Source organism: Cavia porcellus, unplaced genomic scaffold (genome assembly GCF_034190915.1).
Source record: "Cavia porcellus strain 051 isolate PalLab524CR breed Dunkin Hartley unplaced genomic scaffold, mCavPor4.1 scaffold_20, whole genome shotgun sequence".
Classification (NCBI taxonomy): Eukaryota; Metazoa; Chordata; class Mammalia; order Rodentia; family Caviidae; genus Cavia; species Cavia porcellus.
Genome location: NW_026947503.1, coordinates 26,001,376 through 26,022,037, shown reverse-complemented (window position 1 = coordinate 26,022,037; position 20,662 = coordinate 26,001,376). Strand labels below are relative to the sequence as shown.

Below are 20,662 nucleotides of genomic sequence, written 5' to 3'. Positions count from 1 at the left end.
CAAGTCTCAGGAATCTATCGCGCATTAGAATACATTAGCGCTTGCATTTTTAAAGGCTTAACTACTGGCTCCCAGCTACAGACTCGGAAAGTGGCTTGCTAAGAGACGCGCGTTTGTTTTTACACCAGCACAAGAGCGGAGTCCTTTCCTCCTGGCTCACCAGCCTCGAAAAAAGCTTTGGGGTGGAGGCGAATGGACTAAAGCAATGCCCTTCTCTCCAGATCGCAGCTGCCCAAGAGGGATACAGCACGGCATCTTTCACATAATCTCTTCCCCTGGTTCCCACTCTAGCCTCTCTCTGTCTTTCCCCACCCCCTCCCTCTCCTTGACGTTTGAGTCCAGTAGCAAAGAAGGAAAAAAGGCACCGAGCCGTCAGCCAAACGTGAAACGCGCGGCACCGCCCCCTCCGCACCTATTGGTAGCTTCTGGAACAAGGCCCGCCCTCCTGAGCATCTCTGACCTCCAAGTGGCTGTCCGCGATGCCCGTCGAATGCCGCCCCGCCCCGGGCCCGGGAGGGTAGGTTGGCTGCCCCAGCGAGCCCAGAGCCCTTCTGGACAGCTCCCGCTAACCCAAACAGAAGACGTCGGCGCCGGAGCGGGCTCGGACATGGCGAGGCAGCGCGCCGGCCGGAGCGGCGGGGCCCGGTGATCTCTCCCTCCTTCCCCGCCCCCTCCCCTCCCCGCACGCACGCCCCGTCCGCCCCCACCCCGCCCCCACCCCGGGCGCGCCTGCCGGCTCGCAGCCCGGGGCACACACCCGCACGCACGCTCCCCTCACACACACTCCCGCGCGCCCGCGCCCGCCCCGCGCCCGCGGCCAGGCCCCGCCACGCGCGCCTCGCCAGCCCGCCGGCTGCCCCCTCCGCCCCCGCCGCCTCCGGGCCCCGATGGACTGAATGAAGGCTGCCTACACCGCCTATCGATGCCTCACCAAAGACCTAGAAGGCTGCGCCATGAACCCGGAGCTGACAATGGAAAGTCTGGGCACTTTGCACGGGCCGGCCGGCGGCGGCAGCGGCGGGGCTGGCGGCGGGGGCGGCGGCGGGGGCGGCGGGGGCCCCGGCCATGAGCAGGAGCTGCTGGCCAGCCCCAGCCCCCACCACGCGGGCCGAGGCGCCGCCGGCTCGCTACGCGGCCCGCCGCCGCCGCCCACGGCGCACCAGGAGCTGGGCACCGCGGCGGCCGCGGCGGCAGCGGCAGCGGCATCGCGTTCGGCCATGGTCACCAGCATGGCCTCGATCCTGGATGGCGGCGACTACCGACCCGAGCTCTCCATCCCGCTGCACCACGCCATGAGTATGTCCTGCGACTCGTCGCCGCCTGGCATGGGCATGAGCAACACTTACACCACGCTGACGCCGCTCCAGCCGCTGCCACCCATTTCCACCGTCTCGGACAAGTTCCACCACCCGCACCCGCACCACCACTCTCACCATCACCACCACCACCACCACCAGCGTCTGTCGGGCAACGTCAGCGGCAGCTTCACCCTTATGCGCGACGAGCGCGGGCTCCCTGCCATGAACAACCTTTACAGCCCCTACAAGGAGATGCCCGGCATGAGCCAGAGCCTGTCCCCGCTGGCTGCCACGCCGCTGGGCAACGGGCTGGGCGGCCTCCACAATGCGCAGCAGAGCCTGCCCAACTACGGGCCACCGGGCCACGACAAAATGCTCAGCCCCAACTTTGACGCGCACCACACTGCCATGCTGACCCGCGGTGAGCAGCACCTGTCCCGAGGCCTTGGCACCCCGCCTGCGGCCATGATGTCCCACCTCAATGGCCTGCACCACCCGAGCCACACTCAGTCCCATGGGCCAGTGTTGGCTCCCAGCCGCGAGCGTCCCCCATCATCCTCGTCGGGCTCGCAGGTAGCCACGTCGGGCCAGTTGGAGGAGATCAACACCAAAGAGGTTGCCCAGCGCATCACCGCGGAGCTGAAGCGCTACAGCATCCCGCAGGCGATCTTCGCGCAGAGGGTGCTATGCCGGTCTCAGGGGACTCTCTCTGACCTGCTCCGAAATCCAAAACCGTGGAGTAAACTCAAATCTGGCAGGGAAACCTTCCGCAGGATGTGGAAGTGGCTGCAGGAGCCTGAGTTCCAGCGTATGTCTGCCTTACGCCTGGCAGGTAAGCCCAGGGGTGCAACCAGAAACCAGACTGCTGAGGACAGGCTCCCCCGAGCTTGAAGGGCCCACGTCTGTGCTCCCCTTTACTTCTGTCGGTTTTCTCCTCCTCTCCCCTGCACGTTTCCTCGTTCTTTGCATTTTCTTCCATTTTCTCTTTCCTCCTCGTTTCCCTTTTCTTTTTCCCTTTTCCTCCTCTTCTTTCCTACGTTCTTTCCCTAAGCTTTCATTTCCCGCCAACCCCTGATTTCATTTGCCCTCCTCCCAGTGTGCCAACCTTTGCCCTTGTTTCTGACTTTTCCTAGCAGTGGGACTCGGGATGGGGGTGCGGTCTTGGCTAAGAGCCCTCTCTTTCCAGGACGCATCAGAAAGTGGGAATGACTCTAAACTGTATGCACTTGGAACTCTTAGACAACACATTTCAGTTTTCTAAGCTGCCTGGTCTTTCTAGGAGGCTGTTGAGAAGCTTTGCTTCTCAGGAGAGAAAAAGCACTTGCTCTGCTCCCCTCCCCTCCTATCCCTTATATTGGCCAAATTCTTTAGTCGCTGGCAGGAGGCATAGCCTTGCCAGGCTGGAGAACTGTCAACCAGGACACACCACCACTCCTGCAGTCCCGTCTCTGCCTCGGTGTTGTTGGCACAGGGATTTTCTGACCTGGCTTGACTAAAAGAGCGAGCTTTGGCCAGCTCCGTCATCAGTGTCTACAGCAAGGTGGGGGGTTGCAAGGACGAAGATTGGGACTTTTACGTTCATCGCTTTGGGAGGATGAGAGAGGAGAGACAGAGCTCACTGGCCAGCCGCCCTTGCGGGGCTTCTAGTGTAGGCTAAGATTTGCTGAGGTGTGCCGGGACTCTGACAGAAGCTTCCTAAGAGCTCAAGAAATTAAGATGCTGGTTAGTTAATTCATCTTGGGCCGGCCGTGGGCTGCAAGCTCCGCCTTTGCATTAAGCGGGCGTTGATTGTACTCTTGGCCCGGCGGCGGGGAGGGCTGGCTGCCCACGGGAGGGGACGGGTCGCCGCGCGGGTTACATTGTTCTGGAGCGGGCTCGGCTCTTTGTGCCTCCTCTAGCGGCCGAGCCGCGAGGTACAACCCTCTATTGTTCTAGGAGCACGGAAACCTCCCGTGTGGGAGGCGGGTGCGGGAGCCAGGGCAAAACACTCAGCAGTAGCTGCGACTGGTACATAGGAGCGCAGTTTTATGCGCGAAGACCCAGCGCCGCGCGTCTGTCTACTGCTCGGCCTCAGGACTGAGGCAAGAACCCAGAGAGAGTGTCCAGACCCGCATCGAGGAGGATGTACAATACTCTATTGCAGCCCAAGATAGGGAGCTTCTCTTGCCTGAGGTAGGGAGAGATCAAACATAAGCTCCAAGAGAACAATTCAGGGTGTTGTTGATGTGGGTAGCGCTCAGATGTAGGTAGGCTGATTTGGAGGAGCTCTTTGGCAAACCTGCTGAGCTTAGAGCGCTTTCCGAGCTGTGAGCTCAGGCCCCTTACTCCCATCCCTGACGCTTTTCTTGCACCGCTGGTCCCAGCTTGTGGGTTGCACTCTACTGACGCTGGACAGGGCTCCGGGATGTGACAGGCACCTGCACTCCAATTTGGCGAGGGGGCGTTTCCTTTCTGACAGCCTGCTCCTTGGTGCGTTGTTTGAGGGATTTTGATCTCCACTCAGTAACCCGTCCCGTAGTGATTTAAGAAGGTGAAGACCATCTTTCCGCCAAAGAACCTCCCCCAAATCGTTGGATTGCAGATACTTTTGAGTCAATTTATGTCAGCTATATATTTATTCATATTCTCTGTCTTTGCCTGTGTCTGTCACTGTCCCTCTCTCCTTACCTTTTTTTAGTTACGTCTTCATCCTCGTGTGATTCTCAGATTTGCTCTTGGTTCCTGGCAAAGATAAAGTCAAGTGAGGAAAGAATAGTGAGGAGAAATAAACTAGAGGCTTCCTGACAATTCAGTGTAGTACCGCAACTCTCTATTTTAGATTCCCCTAAGTACCGAAGGCCGTTTCAGGCTGGTTCCAGCAAGGGCTGCACTGGGGGGTGCAGAAAGACCTCGCAGCTGCTCTTGGAGGTACAGTGAAAGGCAGAATGACAGCTATTCTCCCACGGATCTCAGAGCGCTGCCGCCCCCTCACGCCTGTCGGGCAAAGGACATGGTTTTTGAAAACACGTGCCTACCGCCTGTGAGTCTAAAAGCTAGATGAAGCGATTGCTCACTATTAGCTGTACAATGGCCCCAACCGTTGGCAGGCTGAGGAAGCATGTGGCATCTAGAGAGTTCTGGGGGTAACTCTGAAGGGCAGGCATCCAAAATGCATTGTCTGTGTGGTGGGCTTTTCTACAGGAGATGGAATACCTCCCCCCAAGAGTGGGTTGTGCGGCTGAGGACTTGCCTTTGCTCAAGCATTCAAATGTGTGTCTGTTTTATTACCCTGGGTTGAAAAGGGACAAGGGCTTTAGCCTTTTTATCTGACCATTTTATCAGCAACTACAAGTGTGTTGAGTAGTTATTATTACATAGAAGGCTTTTCAGTTTGGGGTCAGTAGATCAGTCTCTTCAGAAACTGACTCAGAAACTGGGACTGGTAAGTAGGTATTATGTGCTCAGGAGCACTAAGGGACAAGAGCAAATGGAGAAGAAAAGCGGAGGCTTTCTCTGCCTGGACTATCGATCGGAATCCCTAATCCCTACCCACAGCCACCAAGGCCCACCCCATTGGGCCCTAGGAGTAAATGGGTCGGCCCACTGCCCAGCCCCCAATCTTGTCCCAACCTGGGTCTCTTTCCTTTCACTTCCCTTTCTTTTTCTCACTTTGGGTCCCTCTGGGTCCTACTGGCGTTCCGCAGACAGTGATTGAGGAACGGAAAATCTCACGCTTGAGCCACGTACTTCCCGCCACTACCAAGACAGGTTCCCTCCTGTCCCTCTGCTTTTAGGTTGTCTTGTGCTGCCTGAGACTAGCCAAGAGAGTGACGTTTAAAGGAGAGGGAGAAGACTCGGGGGAACTCAGAGTTCCCGACACCACATTTCAGAGAAGGGAATCTCAAATGCACAATTTCCTTTGGAAAGGGTGGCCAGGGCAGCCGTTATTTGGAAGCCCCCCATCGGGTCTTTTGGGGTCCCCAAGCCTGCTCCTATGAGAAACGGGTTTTTTTTTTTTTTTTTATTAACCTGGCAAGAGGCAGTGAGGACAGATTCCAAGAATTCAATCACACTCCAGCTTTGAGTCCGAGAGGTCTCTGCACCAAGCACAAATGGGAGCAAGGGGTAGCTGAGAAAACCCAAGCAAGAACCTACAAGTGCATCCCACGGAGACCCCCTTACACTCTCCACTGACGCTGCCACTTCCTGTGAGCCCTAATTCACTAGCAATCTGCCCAGAGCTGACCTCCATTCCCCACCGCAGGCAGACAGATGAGAAGTGGTTCTCAAGACCAGGCTACAGTCACCTCAGGCTGCTGAAGGCCCTAACCAATCCAAGATGTTCCACCTGCTACCCACCACGGCGGGGCACCACCTGGGCAATGCACTGTAGCTCCTGCCAGGGGCACCAAGTTGGTGCCTTACCCCTGCTGCACCCGGGACTCCTCTGGGTAGTGTGGTCCACCGATGTTTCTGAAACCAAAAGATAAATTAGGGGGTTTCCTTTGTAGTGCACCCCCCCACCCCGGGCCGCAGCCCAAGCGCACCTCTTCCTGCGTCTAGTGGAAGAGCCAGGCTGGAGAGGCCAAACACACCCTATGCCTGTACAGAACAGAAAAAAATGTATGCCGGCTGGCGAATCGGATTAATAATTGAAAAGCCTGCTACCTTCCTTGCTTGGTCAGGTCCGGGTGCCGGGAGAACACTTTCCTAATAAGTGTCTGGGTTGGCAGGAGTGGGCATCGGAGGAGGAATGAGAAGGGAGGGAGCCGAGGCGAGCAATGTCCCAGGACGCCGGGCGCCCTCCACTATAGAGGCCAGGCATTTATTTTTATTCCAGGCTTTCCACCGTGTGGTTCTGTCACTTTCTCAAACAAATGTGTATATGGAAGGAGATCGATACTGATAATATTTAGAAGATTAAAAGAGCATTAATGCTGGCAACAATAACGTAAACGTGTGGACCCAGATTTCATTGATCTGGAACCTGATCCGGCGCGTTTCCAGTAAGTCCAACGGCGCGCTCTTCCCAGCAGAGTGCTCGCCAGCGCCCAGGCTCCCCCGCGCTCCGCCTGAGCTGCTTTCCCCGCTGGGGCCGGGTTTTCAGGTCTGACCGCAACTCCTTCCACGCACAGCCCCAGCCAGCTCCTTCGGCACCAGGGTTCGCTTCTCCTGCAAGGCTTCTACCCTCTCCCCTAGCTTGGTCGAGCCGAGAAGCTGGGTAGAACGGCTCCCAGAGCACTTGTGTTTGGCTGTTCTGCGTTGAACTTCAGTCTCGATATGCTCGAAAGACCACGTTTAGAGATGACTTGGCTAAAGCTGCCTGACAAATGATCTGATGACCTCCTCTCTACTTACCGGTTTCTGTATTAAGTCCTACTTGCTGGCTTCTTTGTGCCTTACCAAGTTGGACAATTAAATGATACCCGATATCAAAAGCCAGGGCTTTTATCCATCAAATTAGTTAGCTCTGTTTTGGCCAAATCAGGGCAACCTGGGAAGAATCTTGCCTCCTTCCTCGGCTAGAGTAGGATGATAGGAAAAGCCAACCGGGGAGCACCCAACCTGCTCCCCTCTGCTGCTCTACCGGAGGTCAGAGGCCCATTCTAAGTGAAGGGAGGTTCTCTGAGGCACCCGAAATAAATGGAAAAGAAAGAACTTTTCAGCTTTTCCTTCTACTTTTGTGGGTCACAGCACACCCTGCTAGCCCATCTGCTTGGAAGGCCATGGCTTGTACTTCTGGAAGAAACACAGGAGTAAGTTTTAGCAAAGAAAAGGTTTGGACTGTAGTGAGAGATGGGATGAGAACTCCACTACTCTGGTTTTTTTGAAGTTTACACATCCTTCAGCTTGAGAAAATGAATTTTTTCCTCCGATAGAAAGTTTCATTCTGTAGGGAAAGGAGTGTCTTCCTTTCTTCAAGAACAGTAAGAAAAAAGAACTGAAAGAGGAATATGGGACACTTCCTGGGTAGGTTTGCTTTGAGCTTTGCCAGAGGGTGAGCAGGTGTTTCTTTCCCATCTTTCTACCAATGGTTTTTCTTATACAAAGGAGCTTGCATACATTGTACACTGTCCAGATTCCTAGTCAGCAAATGCCCTACTTTGCTTCTAAAAACTATGGTAAGTTAGGCCAATGAGCTGCTAAGGTATAATTTCCTTCTGCTGGAAGGCACCTGGGCCTCTCCCCAAAATCCCCATTTGGCGCTTAGACTTCAGCAGGGCTGAGTGGGCCTTTGGAAAGTTGAGTCTTAGATTCTCTTCCATCTCCATTTTATAATCCCCAGACAGAGCAAGGGTCCTCTTGAGTGGTGGGTGTGAGGCAGATTGTTTCTCTCCTTACAGAGAGAGGGACACAAGTCTAGCTGCTGCTCCCCTCTCCTCTAGGGCCAGATTTCCCCAGAGGCAATGGGCCAGCTTTCTAGGACTTAAGTTTAGGGTCATTTCTTGATGTGAGAGAGAGTGTTCCCCTTTCTCTGGCCCATTTCTAAATGTAATACAGAGGAATAAGGTTGGAGACTTCTCAGAAGAAAGTTCTGATGAGTCAAGCTGGCAGAAACCGTCTTCATGAAAAGTGGTCTCATTTATGGGGGTCCCTGGAGGAATGCAAAATGCCCAAGGAGAAGCAGAGAGATTTGATTTCTGGAGTTTTGCCAAAGGAGGAGAAATGAAGAGGACATAAATAGAAATAATTGCCTTGGATAAATGGCCCCAGGGAAGAGAGGGCAGATAGATGTAACCTGGGCCTTAAACTTCATCTACAAGACTCTCTAGTTATATTTTCTCTCATCTTTTAGGAATCCTTTTCCCCTTGACCTGAGGAAAGTCGCTTCCTCCGAAAGATAACACTTGCTGATGGAGGGAGTCCATCATGAGGAAGTCCTGTGAGCTGGCTTATCTGGGGGCTTCATCACTCCTTTTCACCCAGTTTTCCCTATAGCCAATCTCAGTGCCTTTGGGAAAGATTTTTTATATTTTCAACATGTATAATTACATTAATCTCAGGCAATTATATATACACATACTGCATTTGGATCCTTTTATTCCCCTTGTGCCCTCCCCTCTGGACTGGGAAAGGCTTTTTAATTTCCAAATCTCACTCAAGACAATGGCCGTCCAAAGTATGCAGGGCTTTGAAGAGTAGGGAAGGGGAAAGTGGGGAAGTCTGTTGCCATCTGATGCCTGGCATAGTACAGAGGGCCAAGGCCTGGAGACAGGCCATGGGCTATGTGGGGAAAGATAGTCTCACCTGCAGAGCAGCATTCCTAGAAGCTGTGGACATTTATTATGAAAAACTGTCACACACAAATCATCCCAGAGGGCAAGAGGCTCTTCATTCCACCTTGGCGCCTCTCTCACCATTTGAGGATCCATTACTCTTTCAGTAGAAAGCAGACTTTGTTTGGGTTGGGAGCACACCTCCAACGTAATTTAATCAGCATTGGACTTTGGCTCATGTAATCAAATATACATATACTTTCTCCTGCAGGAAGAAAAATAATTTCTCTGTAACTGGTATTGACTTGAAGCCATGTAATCTCTGGAAAGCATCACATTTTTTAAAGAGAAAGGTAAAAATAAAGGTAAAAATCCTGCAGTTTTAGTGGTTTGCCCCATTGTTACTAAAAAGAGCCAGTTACCACCTGAGAATAGGCAGAAAGACCACTACTGCAGCTCAAATAATTATCCTGCTACAATTGCAGAGACCTCACTACAGCTTTCTCTGTGCAGCTAGCTTCCAAGATCTCTATTAACAGGAAGCAGGTTGACTGCTCACAACATCTAAGAATATGAGTTTTATATTTATATTGCATTGGCATCCTCAAAGCAACATTTTTGGTGTGGGATATTGCTACCCTCTTTGGAAAGGTCACAGGCAGCAGGATCTGGAGGGTGAACAAGCCTCATCTTTTAGTGGTGCTTGGTAGCCATCACCAGCTTGCTCTTCACTCATTTCCAGTCTTGAGCTTGAAGCTCTCCCCTAGAGCATCCCCTCTGCAACAAGTTTGGACTCCCCACCCCACAGAGCAAGGCTCTGGGCTTTGCCCAAGTTGAGTCTGTTAGAGGATCTGTTGTAAACACAGATCCATTGATTTGCATTTGTCAGAGAGTAAAGTTAAACCAGTGAAAAGAGAAGCCCTTACCCTTTTATGCAGGGCCAGGGAAACCTTTCATATTGATCCTATTGATCCAACCTTTCCCTTTAAGGAAACCACATAGTTAAAGACCCTCGTTCAATAGATTTACCCTTCATGCTTGTGATATTCCTTTAAGTGTTCTCATCTAGGATAGCTGGGCATTAAGCCCACACTCTAAACCAAACAAAAATGAGAAGGGGGTGGCGGGGGAGAGGGTCAGGAGGCAGAATTGTGGGAAGTGAAATTAAATCAAGCTGAAATGTGTAATGACCCAGTTGGGGATGTTTTTCTCACTCTTCTAAGATGACATGTAGGGATAAAGACAAAAACAGATGCATTTAACATCTTTTTTTAATAAAGAAAAATTCATTTATGTGCATAAAGTTACAATGTTTTAGGAACATCATTTTCTACTGTAAAATTCTTTCAATCAAAGTACTAAAATTCTTTCATTTAAGCTGAATTACTAAAGAGCAGTAATGCTGCTGGTTCGTTTGTAGAAAATCATGCATAGAATTGTTCCTAGAAGTGCAATTATTTGCACTGTGCATATGAGCATGGACACAGATCACTTAAGAGAAGAGGCTTGGAGCTCTAATGGAATAGGTAAAACTAAGTAAAAAGATGTAGTTTTTCTTATAAAGCTGTATGGATGGAACAGGAACTCCCAAATATTGCCCAGCAATCCTCTTACAGATATGAAAATGAAAGTCTCCTTTGTCTTTAGAGCTGTTGGCATGATCCATTTCATCTCTTTCCTGGTCTCTTTTTATTCTGTAAATAACATCCATTCGTGACTTTTTTTCCAGCGCTGTACATGAGCTATTCCTAATTGGTTATCTCTTGAGTTGTTTTTGGACATTCATGTTTGTTTTATGTGATGGAAAAATATTAATGATTCCTTAGGTGAGCTAATGTATTTATCTGCTGAACAAGTTCAAAGGGCAGAGTTCAGCTATGGTTCAGGTTAATTGAACAGGAAGCAGTAAGCTCTCCAGGCTGTATTGAACAAGGCACCAGGCCCTTAAAATATCACACTGAGCAAACACACAATTTCACTGTCTTTATCCTAGTCTGATGAGAGGCTCAGACCAACTTGGATTGCCTGTTTAAAACCCCAAAGCAAAGTGCAGCAACAGCAACAAAACCCTCCAGTCCCCCTTAGGGAAGAAGAGTTTTCTCGTTGGCTAATTGCTTTATTGGTAGCACTGACCTGCAGAGCAGCTGCAGGGGCCTGGATGAAGGCTTAGGCCTTGGAATAATGTGCTCCATTAGAACAGGGCAAGGCATTTTTTGTTTACTCAATTGGAGCTCCTTGCAAACTGCCATTAACCCCAGCCTAACTGTGTGTGCTGCAAAAGACAAAGGTCACACCAGTCGCTCTGTATGCAGGTCCAATTTGTTGGCATAGCTGACTCCTCCCTAATAGGAAGCATGGGGCATTCTGCTGGCCTTGTCCTCCCCAGGGCTTGGTCCAGCCTATGGGCCCCCTCCAGCGCTTGGACCAAAGTGAGTAGTTGCACAATGTGTTTATATTTCCCAACTGCTGAATCATGTTATTGATGATTAAACAGTTTTGATCTGAGCATCAATCACATCAAAAAGAAAAAAATCCTTACACTGACCCTCTCTTCTCTATTTATATTTCCTTCATTACTGTGCATTACAGTAAATAGAATTGCACACTCGGTGCTTTTAGTAGGAATATAGTCTGGGTAAGTACTTGGATCAAAAGAAAGACCTTCAAACATGATTGGGAGTTGCTGGGAGAAGGAAGGTTTAAGGCAAGTGAGTGGAAGCAGTTTCTTCTTCCACCAATAGCACCACAACTTAGAATGCCACCTGCTGGAAGTCTTTGACCTACAATCAACCCTGCCCTCCAACAAGATCTGAACTCCTTCCTTCACTTCCCTCCTAGTATCTGTGTTGCCATTCTCCACCTTTGAGATCACTCATGCAAATACTACCTTTCTTAAAAAGTACCTTATGGAGCTTTTTCCTACTCCCTCGGGATGCTAACTTCTGCCACTTGTAATTCATAGTAGAGGAGACACCAATTCGTCTCATAAATGAGGCGATTCACCCACTTTCTCATTGAGTCTGTATTGTCCTGCTTAGGTTAAGAGGTGCTTAGGGGAAGAGAGAGAGAGAAAGTAAGAAATACGTGTCGGCGAGAAGAAGAATGGTACATGTAGACGAATAGTTCAGTTGACGGTGCCAGAGAGTTGTGCCAAATATAAGGTGCCCTGCAAAAGTAGGGTACTGTACATAGAAGAGTGTGTGGGAGACAATTAGGATCAGCCAAAAAGATAACATATGCGAAATCAGCAAGCTCAGGGTGGATCTGTGAAATTCCTGAGGAAGAGAAAGTGAACCAACCATTTTGCAATTGGAGAAAAGTGAGCCACTGACTTAGACCTGAAGCTAAATTGTGGAGCTGGCTGTAGTTTTGTGGGCGGCAGGTGTTTCCAGATTTGCTTCACATCATTTCCTCCCGGGAGCCCCTGGCGGCCCAGCCCTGTGAGTGGGTTAAACCCTCCACGCCAGTGGCGCAGCCTTCAGCACCATGAACAGCACCACGGGGCCCGGCCAGCCGGTACGTGGGGCCTGCGGCGCACATCAGTCTCCTCCTGAGAAGACTGAGAAGACTGCCCCTCAGGGGTGAAACCTGGCCTCTAGCTTCATCCCTGTAGCTCTGGGGACCGGGAACACAGGGAGACTTCAGACTTTCTTCTCGTGGCCTCGGAGCTTCTTGAGTTCTCTGTGTGAGATCAGCGACAAAAAAAAAAAAAAAAAAAAAAAAGAAGAGGAGGAGGAGCCAGTACCCCAGGGTGAGAAACAAAAGATGCTGAAATAAACACCCTGGCCTTAAGGTGGGTGGGGTGGGAGAGGACTGAAATCGTTTCCTTTTTTTCTTTTTCTTTCCCTTTTCCCACACCGATTGCCATTCTCAACATGGCATTTCAGATCTAGGGAGTTTCCCTTCCAGCTTTACGCTCTGGTACCCCAGGTGTACACAAATAGATATTTTTGTTTTCCCACCTGAACGTTACTGATTTTTTAAAACATGATCTTCGCTATATTAAGCAAAATTCTCACATTAAATTAGTGGTAACGTCCACTGTAGAACATCACTACAGCATAGAGACCTAGACACTGAGTGTGCTTCCTTGAGCCTCTTTGATAAGCAACCTCACCATTACTTCTGCCACTACAAAGAGCCAGTGGGATCTGAGCCCTGGCTCCAGAGCACACAATGGAGTCAGATGTCCCTGCCTCGGTGGGGGCTGACATTAGGTATCGACCCTTGACTCCGGCCTTTGTCAGTGGCGCTGATTTATTTCTATTTTTATTCCAGAGGAAAGAAGCAGGTGGGTCATTTTGGTCAGTTACTGGGCACAGCTCACATCTCTGGTTCCTACTGCAATGGCCCTTGACTTCCCAACTTTGAAAATGTAGAACTTTTCCTTTGTTTCAAGAAAATTTAGTTCAAGTCTAGTTTATGGCTAAAGTGGCTCTCAGGGAAGTGGAGCCTGGGAGCACACAAGCACATCTTTCCAGAAGAAAGTCAGGGAGGTGATACATGAGATTTCTTTTCTGTGACAATCCATCTTTAAATTCCAAGTGACTCTGGTATAAAATGAGGGGAAATTCTGTCCTAAAGAAAACAAATTTGGTAAACGTTTAAACTCAGTGTTAACAAGAACGTTTCTATGTATGTATGTAAATATCTAAACTTTCACTCTAAAAATGAGCAGAAGTATCTGAATCAGTTCTAAAAACTGATTTAATGTATTTGTATTTAAGCTCTGGCTAAAATACTTTCTGCAAGCTGTATCATTTTTGAATTTGCAGACATGCATTCTAGGTAGTTTTGTTACATGATCAAAACTTTTCCTAGTAAAGCATGGATTTGACAGTAAGTATAGCCTTTTTTAAAAAAAAGTCTGTTGTACATGCATTACTTGTCTTAATAAAAGAAGGCATTATCCCCTGCAAGGACATGTACTGAACACATTCTCTTTCTAGTGAACTCAGTATGGTATTTAAAAGGTATTTTGACAGGACTGACATGCAGATAGGCCCTTTCCGTGGTCTTCCTGGCTGCCAAATATTTTTAAATTGGTGAAATAAAATAATTATACTTTTTCTAAATCAGTGCCATAGATTCTCCCAATCTAAAACATATTGAAAAAAATATCTTGATTGTAATTGCCTCCTAATGCATACCAGAGTTCATGTCAGGTTGTGTTCAAGGAAGAAGAGTGAGTTCTTCATTCCTCCCATCCTTTCATTCCTCTGAAGAGAAAGGCAGTCTCCCTGATGAAGATCAAACCCTACCTTGCTCCGGGCCCTTGCCTCTTGTACCTTCTCAGGGTCCCATCTCCTGGACTTTCTACCACTTCCTTTCCATTGCTTTTTTTTTTTTTTTTTTTTTGTCTTTTTCATTTTTATCGGTATCAGGGATCGAACTTGAGACCACCTGCTTGCAAGGCCGGTGCTTATGGTGCTGAGCTAAATCCCCAGCCCCCTCCATTGCTTTCTTTCCACCAGTGGTTTTGTGCTATAGTCTCTCCTGTCTTTTTAAAAACCTGTCCTAGATTTCTCTCATTCTCTCTTCATTTCTGAAAAAAGTCGCGGTAACTCAGTGTCTGCCTTCTCCCTGCCTGCCCAGCCTTAGACCTTTGCAGCCTGGCTGTAACCATTATTTAAATCATTGTAGCTAATGCTATGAAGTCAATGCTTTTCAGTTCTTGGCTTGGCCTCCCTGCAGGCTTTGATACCCTGTTGACTGAGCAGCCTCCTCCCTAAATCCTTTCTTTCATTGAAATACTATGCTCAGTTTGTACTTTTTGAAGCATTCTGGCCACTCCTTGTCAGTCTCCTTTCTGACTTCTAGTTACATCCATCTTGCCCTGGGTTTTGCCCTAGGCTGTTTTATTTTTTCCCTCATTATACTCATCCTGGGAGATCTTTTCCATGTGGTTATCGTCTCAATACGGAGGACTTCTCAGACTCTCTCCTCTCCGAATATCTCTCCAGAGCTGTAGGTCCCTATTTCCTTCTGCATCTGGACATGTTGACCTGAATAGCCTCAAATACAGTCTATCTCAGAGCAAACTCATTTCCTTATCCTCTAGGCCCATTCACCACCACCACCAAATATCAGCCTTTTCTTTTATTTCCCCTTTGAATAATATGCATGTCGCCATGTACACAGCTTTTCAGCTTTAAAGTCAGAAAATCAACTTGGACTCTTTCCTTTTTTTCTTTCCCGTTAGTCAACCATAAACCATGTGGATCATACTTCCTAAGTTTCTGCCTGTGATCCTCTGTCTTCTCTGCTGACGTTCCAGCTGGGCCGTCAGCATGTGCAGCAGCCTCCAGGACCGCCCTCTCATCTATTTTCATGCTTCAGTTAGAATGGATTTTCTGGACCCAGACCGGATCATATCATAAACCCTTGTTGAAAGCTCATTGTTAGCTCCCCCATAGCCTCTGGAATGAGGTCCAGATTCTGAGCCAAACATATTGCCCCTACGTGTATTGAGTTGTGTTCACCTCTCACCCCACCCATCCAGTCATTGTGTCCCGGCCAACACAAACAACAACTTCCTTTTACTCCTCCGACACACCAAGTCATCCCTCGGTTTTCCCAGAGCACTTTTCCCCTCTTAGGAAATTGATCTCAGCTTCAGGTCTTGGCTCTAGGAGATCTTCTCTGGTCTCCTAAATTGCAGTTTCCATTAGCTGTCCTTTCCTGTGCACTTAGAACACAGACAGAGAACTCTAGTTAAATTTCAGAGAACACAGCATGCAGCAGATGCCCAGTTAAAAATTTGTGAATAAATTTTAAAAGCATTTTGCTTTTGATGACACTATTTTTGCCCATTGTACCTTCCCCGCCCCCACATTCATAGATGGGTTTGAACAAGAATAATTAGTACTAAGTCATCATAAGTATTTCATATTTCACAATATCAAGTTCTCATCAATGTTGTTTTCCTTTTCAAAGCTAAGTATTGCAGCCGTGGATTGATGTTAAAGGTAAACTTTTATTCAAAGCTTCAGTCTATCTCCATGGAGGTCCGGACATGAAATGTCAACCACTGGACATTCCAAAAGGGGCTCATTTCACCTTTTGGCTCTGTCCCCCAAAGTAAATCGCTCCAATAAGGCAGTTCTTCTCGCTACTCTTCACATGTTGTCCTGTTTGTTATGTCCCCGTTTTGTGTATCAGTCCTTCCTGGCTGGAATGTCTGGTGCCATTCCACTCTTTGCTGCCTCATCACTTCGGATCCTCCTTGGTCTCTGAAATCTTCCCTGCTGAAGTCAATCGAGTATCCCATGTGGGCCTTGAACTCACAGCAATCCTCCTGTCTCAGCCTCCCAAGTACTGAGATTACGTGCACACGCCGCCATGCCCCACTTAGCTCATTCTTTTCTATCCCTCCTGAGCTCAGTTATAATCATCTGTTCTAAACTATGAAACAGTGGTAGCAAACTTGTGGCATGTGCATTGTTTATTCTTTTAAGACAAAAGACATTAATGTATGAGTTGCTTTTTCTAAGCTAAAAACCTCAGTATTCAGGTTTAATGCAGTGTTGGCACTTTGGGATAAATAAGTGGGTTTTGGGCTGCAGTTGGGGTACTTGTCTCGCTCCCTATAATTCTTTCTAGGTCTTTCTGTGTCTCCCTTTTGTAGCGACAGAGATTCTAGAGAAAACATAGCAGCACGGCCTTTCCTTCCCACAGGGCTGACCCGTGGTCTAACCCATCGGAGGCCTTTCCTTCAAGTGCATTAACTCCTGACTGTCGAACCTCCTCACTTCAGTCAGTCTGGGAGTGACAGCTTGTGTGTGTTTGCTTTTATCTGTCATCGTTTTCTAGCTTCTCTTTTAAAATAGGTGTTCTTTCTAGAAAAGATTTGGTCCCTGAGAGAAGTATTGGCTAGCATAAGCAAAAAGGGATTCCTGTGATAACCTGAAATTAGACATAAGCTTAATATGGAGAATAGTACTTATAATGGGTCAGTTAATAACAAAGGTTGTTCTGTCTCCACACAAAGCCAAAAATGCCCCCTACCTCAGAGCAGTTGAGCCAGCAATCAGATCAGCAAGCCAGAGAGAGGTTTATTCTTGTATATTATTGTAATTATCAGTAAACTAAATTTGCATTTAAATGGCCCTTGTTTGATGTACCACAAATTCTTAGATTGTAATTCAATTTATGTGAAAAGAAAAATATCCAATGGTCTCATTTTGTATTTATAAGTTCAGAGATTTCCTTTTTCATTTCCTTATATTTTAGAAAATATAAAATGCAAAATTACTTAAGATCTTTGAGGTTCTGTAGTCCAGAAGTGTTTTAAGGATGAATACAGTTCTTCCTTCACAACCGTGCTTTAAATAGTTAAGAGTAGAAAAAATACTGAATTTTAAAGATTTGAGTAGATAAATCCTAATTTATATTTACAGTGTCTATATGGGTTTAAGAATACATTTTATTATTATCTTAATTTTAGTGAGAAACTGAAACAGATCATTTATTTGCCATATGTCGTATGTGGAAATAATATATTGCTTTTTGATATTTTATCTTTTTACACTTAGGCTTTGATGTCATGCTATATCAATAATAAACTATTAAGAGTAAGAATCTATGAATAGAATGTTAAAATTAAAATGTTCCAAGCTTTTTGTTTCTTGATTCCTTTTAGCAAGTGCATTGCTGTGCTACATGATAATTAGGTATGCTTGGTAAGCAATGACTTAAATGACTGTTACTTGTGTCTCGCATAGACAGACTAAGTTTCCTTTGATATGAGGCAAACACAGGCAGAATTAGACAGAAGGAACAGCTCTGGGGCTCTCTGGAGGGCTGGAGGTGCCTATACCAGGCAGCTTCAGAGGCCGTCCTGCCCCTGGCCAGGCCCCATACCCAAGGCATCCTCTTCCTCCCAATGCTTCAGTTACATTCTAGGCCATGCTGCTGAATAAAGTGAAGGTTCCAGGAGGTGCCAGGCCCACCCCTCCCTGAGTAGTTTCCATAGGCAGATTTTGGAAATTGAGCTTTTCTACCATAAGCCAGCTAACTGAGGAACCCACGTATTCTGCCTCTTTCAAGCTCTGGAAATCCTTGGATATGAATATGTCTTTCTTAGGTGTGGGAAGAGTGCCAAGCTAAGACAGGGAGGCTAAGGAGATCCTGAGAACAGTGTCTGTACCTCTTTTCTAGACTGCTGAGAAGAGATTGGAGCAAGCTCTCATTTCTCCTCCTTTCCCTTCCCTTCCCTTCCCTTCCCTTCCTTCCCTTTCTTTCCCTTACCTTCCTCCCCTCCTTTCCCCTCCCCTTTCTCTCTCTCTTTCTCTCTCTCTCTGTGCTGATTTTGCTGAGGTATTAGAAGGACAAGGTGTTTGACAGAATGAATGATCATTGTCATTGGAGTTAGACATGCGGGTGTTAATTCTAACTCTGCCAATGAGAAGCTCTAACTTAATCTCAAGTCTCAGTCTCCTCTCTTATAAAATGGGATATCCGCCTTGGAGAGTACATGTAACTATTAGAGATGATCTGTATAAAGCAATTGCAAGTAACAGGCTGATGTGAACTGTCTTCCAAATTTCCCCACAGAATCCCTTGCCTAGAGTGGTGACCCAGGAGACAAGATAGCTTTGGATGTCAGGGTAAGGAAGAGAATGAATACAAAGCACATATTTTTTTGAACACCTGTTATGTGCTATGTAGGAGTTACCTTTTTGCAACAATAATTTTGAGTAAAGATCACCCAAAAACTCAGGGCATTGTTTCTCCTGTATCTGTAGGATTTTGGTGAGCTATTTCAGTTCCAGTGAGATCTGCCCGTGCATCTGTGGTGTAGCTGGCTGGGTCATGTGTCTGAAGGTGTTCTGCTCCATGTATTCCCTCCTCTTCTGTGACACCAGCTCATCCTAGCTCATCCTCCTCATGGCATTGGAGGAGGTAATAAAGAGTTCAAGCAATGTCTTAGTTTGTACTGCCCATTAATGAAACCAAATCACATTACTGAGCTCAGAGACAAAATATGAGGACACTCAGGTTTACATGCAAGAGAAAGGTACAGAAAAAAGAGAAGAATTAGAGTTTTGTTTTAAACTCTAATTCATGTTGTATATATTGGCTTGCTTGTTCTCTCAGGAAGATGCTCCCTTAGTGATATACAGACAATCAGGGATGTCTCATAGGGAGGACTAATTTTGGCAAGAAAAAGAAGATAAATGTGGAAGGATTTCATGTTGCTGAGTAACAAGCCCTGCCTGTTTGGACAGAAACTGTGTCTTTATGATGATTTGTGAGTTGCCTGGCCTTCTCTACGCCATCATAACTATCAGGGGCCCTAAGCTTTGCTCTCCTTCATCTCCCCTTAACCTTACTAGAGTGCCTAACACACAGTTAGCACTCAGTAAATGCTCAAGGTTAAATGACCCCAAGGGTCACACAACCCTGCTGTGGAGGAATGTCCCTTCCAGCCCTAGCAGGGGGTTGCATGTAGCCAACGTGTATTTTAAAACAAGTTTTCAGGGCTAAGGCCGTACTTACCTACCATACCCAGAGTATGCTGGATTCAGTACCCAGCAACATACACACACACACCAAGGCATAAAATAAGTGTTTATTTTTAAGCTTTTAAAATTCTTTCCATTCCAGTATTCAGCTAACATGTGAGGAACAAGGTCAGATGCTTACAGAAGTTAAGACATCCAATTCATATCTTAAGTCATTTCCGAGTTGACAAAATCCAAACTACAAGGACATTTTGTAGGGTTTTATCAATGAGTACAGTACGATTTTGGAAGCCGTATCAAAAAGATCAAAGGTTGTACTCATTTGTGATTCTAACAGGATCTAAGTTTTTGTTTTATTTTTACATCTGAGGCAGTATATCTGGAACATGCTTTTCTTTTTCACTCTTTTTTTTTTTTAATTATAAGCAGTGTTTAAAAATACTTGACAGCTCTGTCTTGATTCTGCACGCGGGTGTTAAGGGATGGCTTCCATTAGTGAGTACGCCCCCAGATAATGTGTTTATTTGCATCTTCCTCCTTCTCTGCCTGTCTCCTAATGGTCTCGTACACAGAGGGCTACTTGAGCTGATTTATATGGATCTCAGCTGCTCTCATTGTGCATACTTAATTCAGAGAGGTGATCACATTGATTTCCAAGCCCAGCTTTCCAAGACATGGCACAAACATAGATATCTCAGCTGCTCTAACCACATTGCCTGAAAAGGAAAACATTTTAAACCTTTGGAAGCAATTTTGATGGACATTTCATTGTGTTCTATATTACTTACATAATTAAATTTCCTTCACTTGAAGGCCTGTTTAAAATTAAATTGAGAAATATTTTTGAATTCCATTGGGTAGATAACTTTGTTTAGCTGAATTTGTTCTGCATACATATGAAACAGCATTCTATGAATCAATACCCAGAGCTTACACTTCCCATGAATGTGAAGAAACGCCACCCTGAGTAGGCAGATGTGGTCGCCTATTATTCATACCAGACTGCCCAAAGTTATTAAGCTTGTTTACTCTGTAATTCCACAAAATCCTGTGGTTTGGGGCCTGCAGTTTGACTGGCTAATTTTTTCAGATGCTAAGCATTGTGAATAAAAATTTTAAATCTTTCATTAATTAGCTGGAGTCCTGGGACTTCTGTTTACTAGTTTACAGTCCAGCCCAGGGTGGCTAGTTTCCTTTCCAGTATGTAGAAGTCTTATTTGCATAGCCAAGGGGATAGAGCTCCAGTTTGGATTAAAAGCAAATAGGGTAAATTGTCAAGTTGATTCCCAGTGGAAGAGACTTGTGAGTCCAGTGTTTTGCATCTTTGGAAGTAAAACATGGGAGCAAAGCCAAATCTCTCTGCTCCACCTACCATGCTACTGAGGACAGACCCTCTTTTTTCTTCCTGATGTTCATTGAGAAATCCATTTCATTAACTCTTTTTTTTTTTTTTTTTTTTTTTTTTTTTTTTTTTTTTTTTTTTGTGGTACCAGGGTTCAAACTCACAACCTCGCGCTTGCCAGCATTTCATTAATTCTATGACATGAGACTTTATGGCAATAGCTATGTGACAGAAGAATTGGTATTCCTTAAGCATTGCTTAATTTTTATTTTATTTTATTTTATTTTTGTATTTTTACCACCAGGGATCGAACTCACGACCACACGCTTGCAAGGCAGGCACTTATGCCACTGAGCTAAA

General features: G+C 46.8%; 1 protein-coding gene across 2 annotated transcripts in view; it reads left to right on the top strand.

The window, feature by feature from the left end:
- The first annotated feature begins 517 nt into the window (after positions 1–517).
- Positions 518–20,662, top strand: part of Onecut2 (one cut homeobox 2) — a 126,838-nt gene continuing 106,693 nt past the window's right edge. Inside the window, exon 1 of one of the 2 annotated variants that reach the window (XM_063231569.1) lies at positions 518–2,130. In XM_063231569.1, the coding sequence (XP_063087639.1) occupies positions 897–2,130 (1,234 nt within the window). In that variant the 5' untranslated portion in view covers positions 518–896. The remainder of the gene's footprint in view (positions 2,131–20,662) is intronic. The other variant, XM_063231568.1, reaches the window with a different exon arrangement.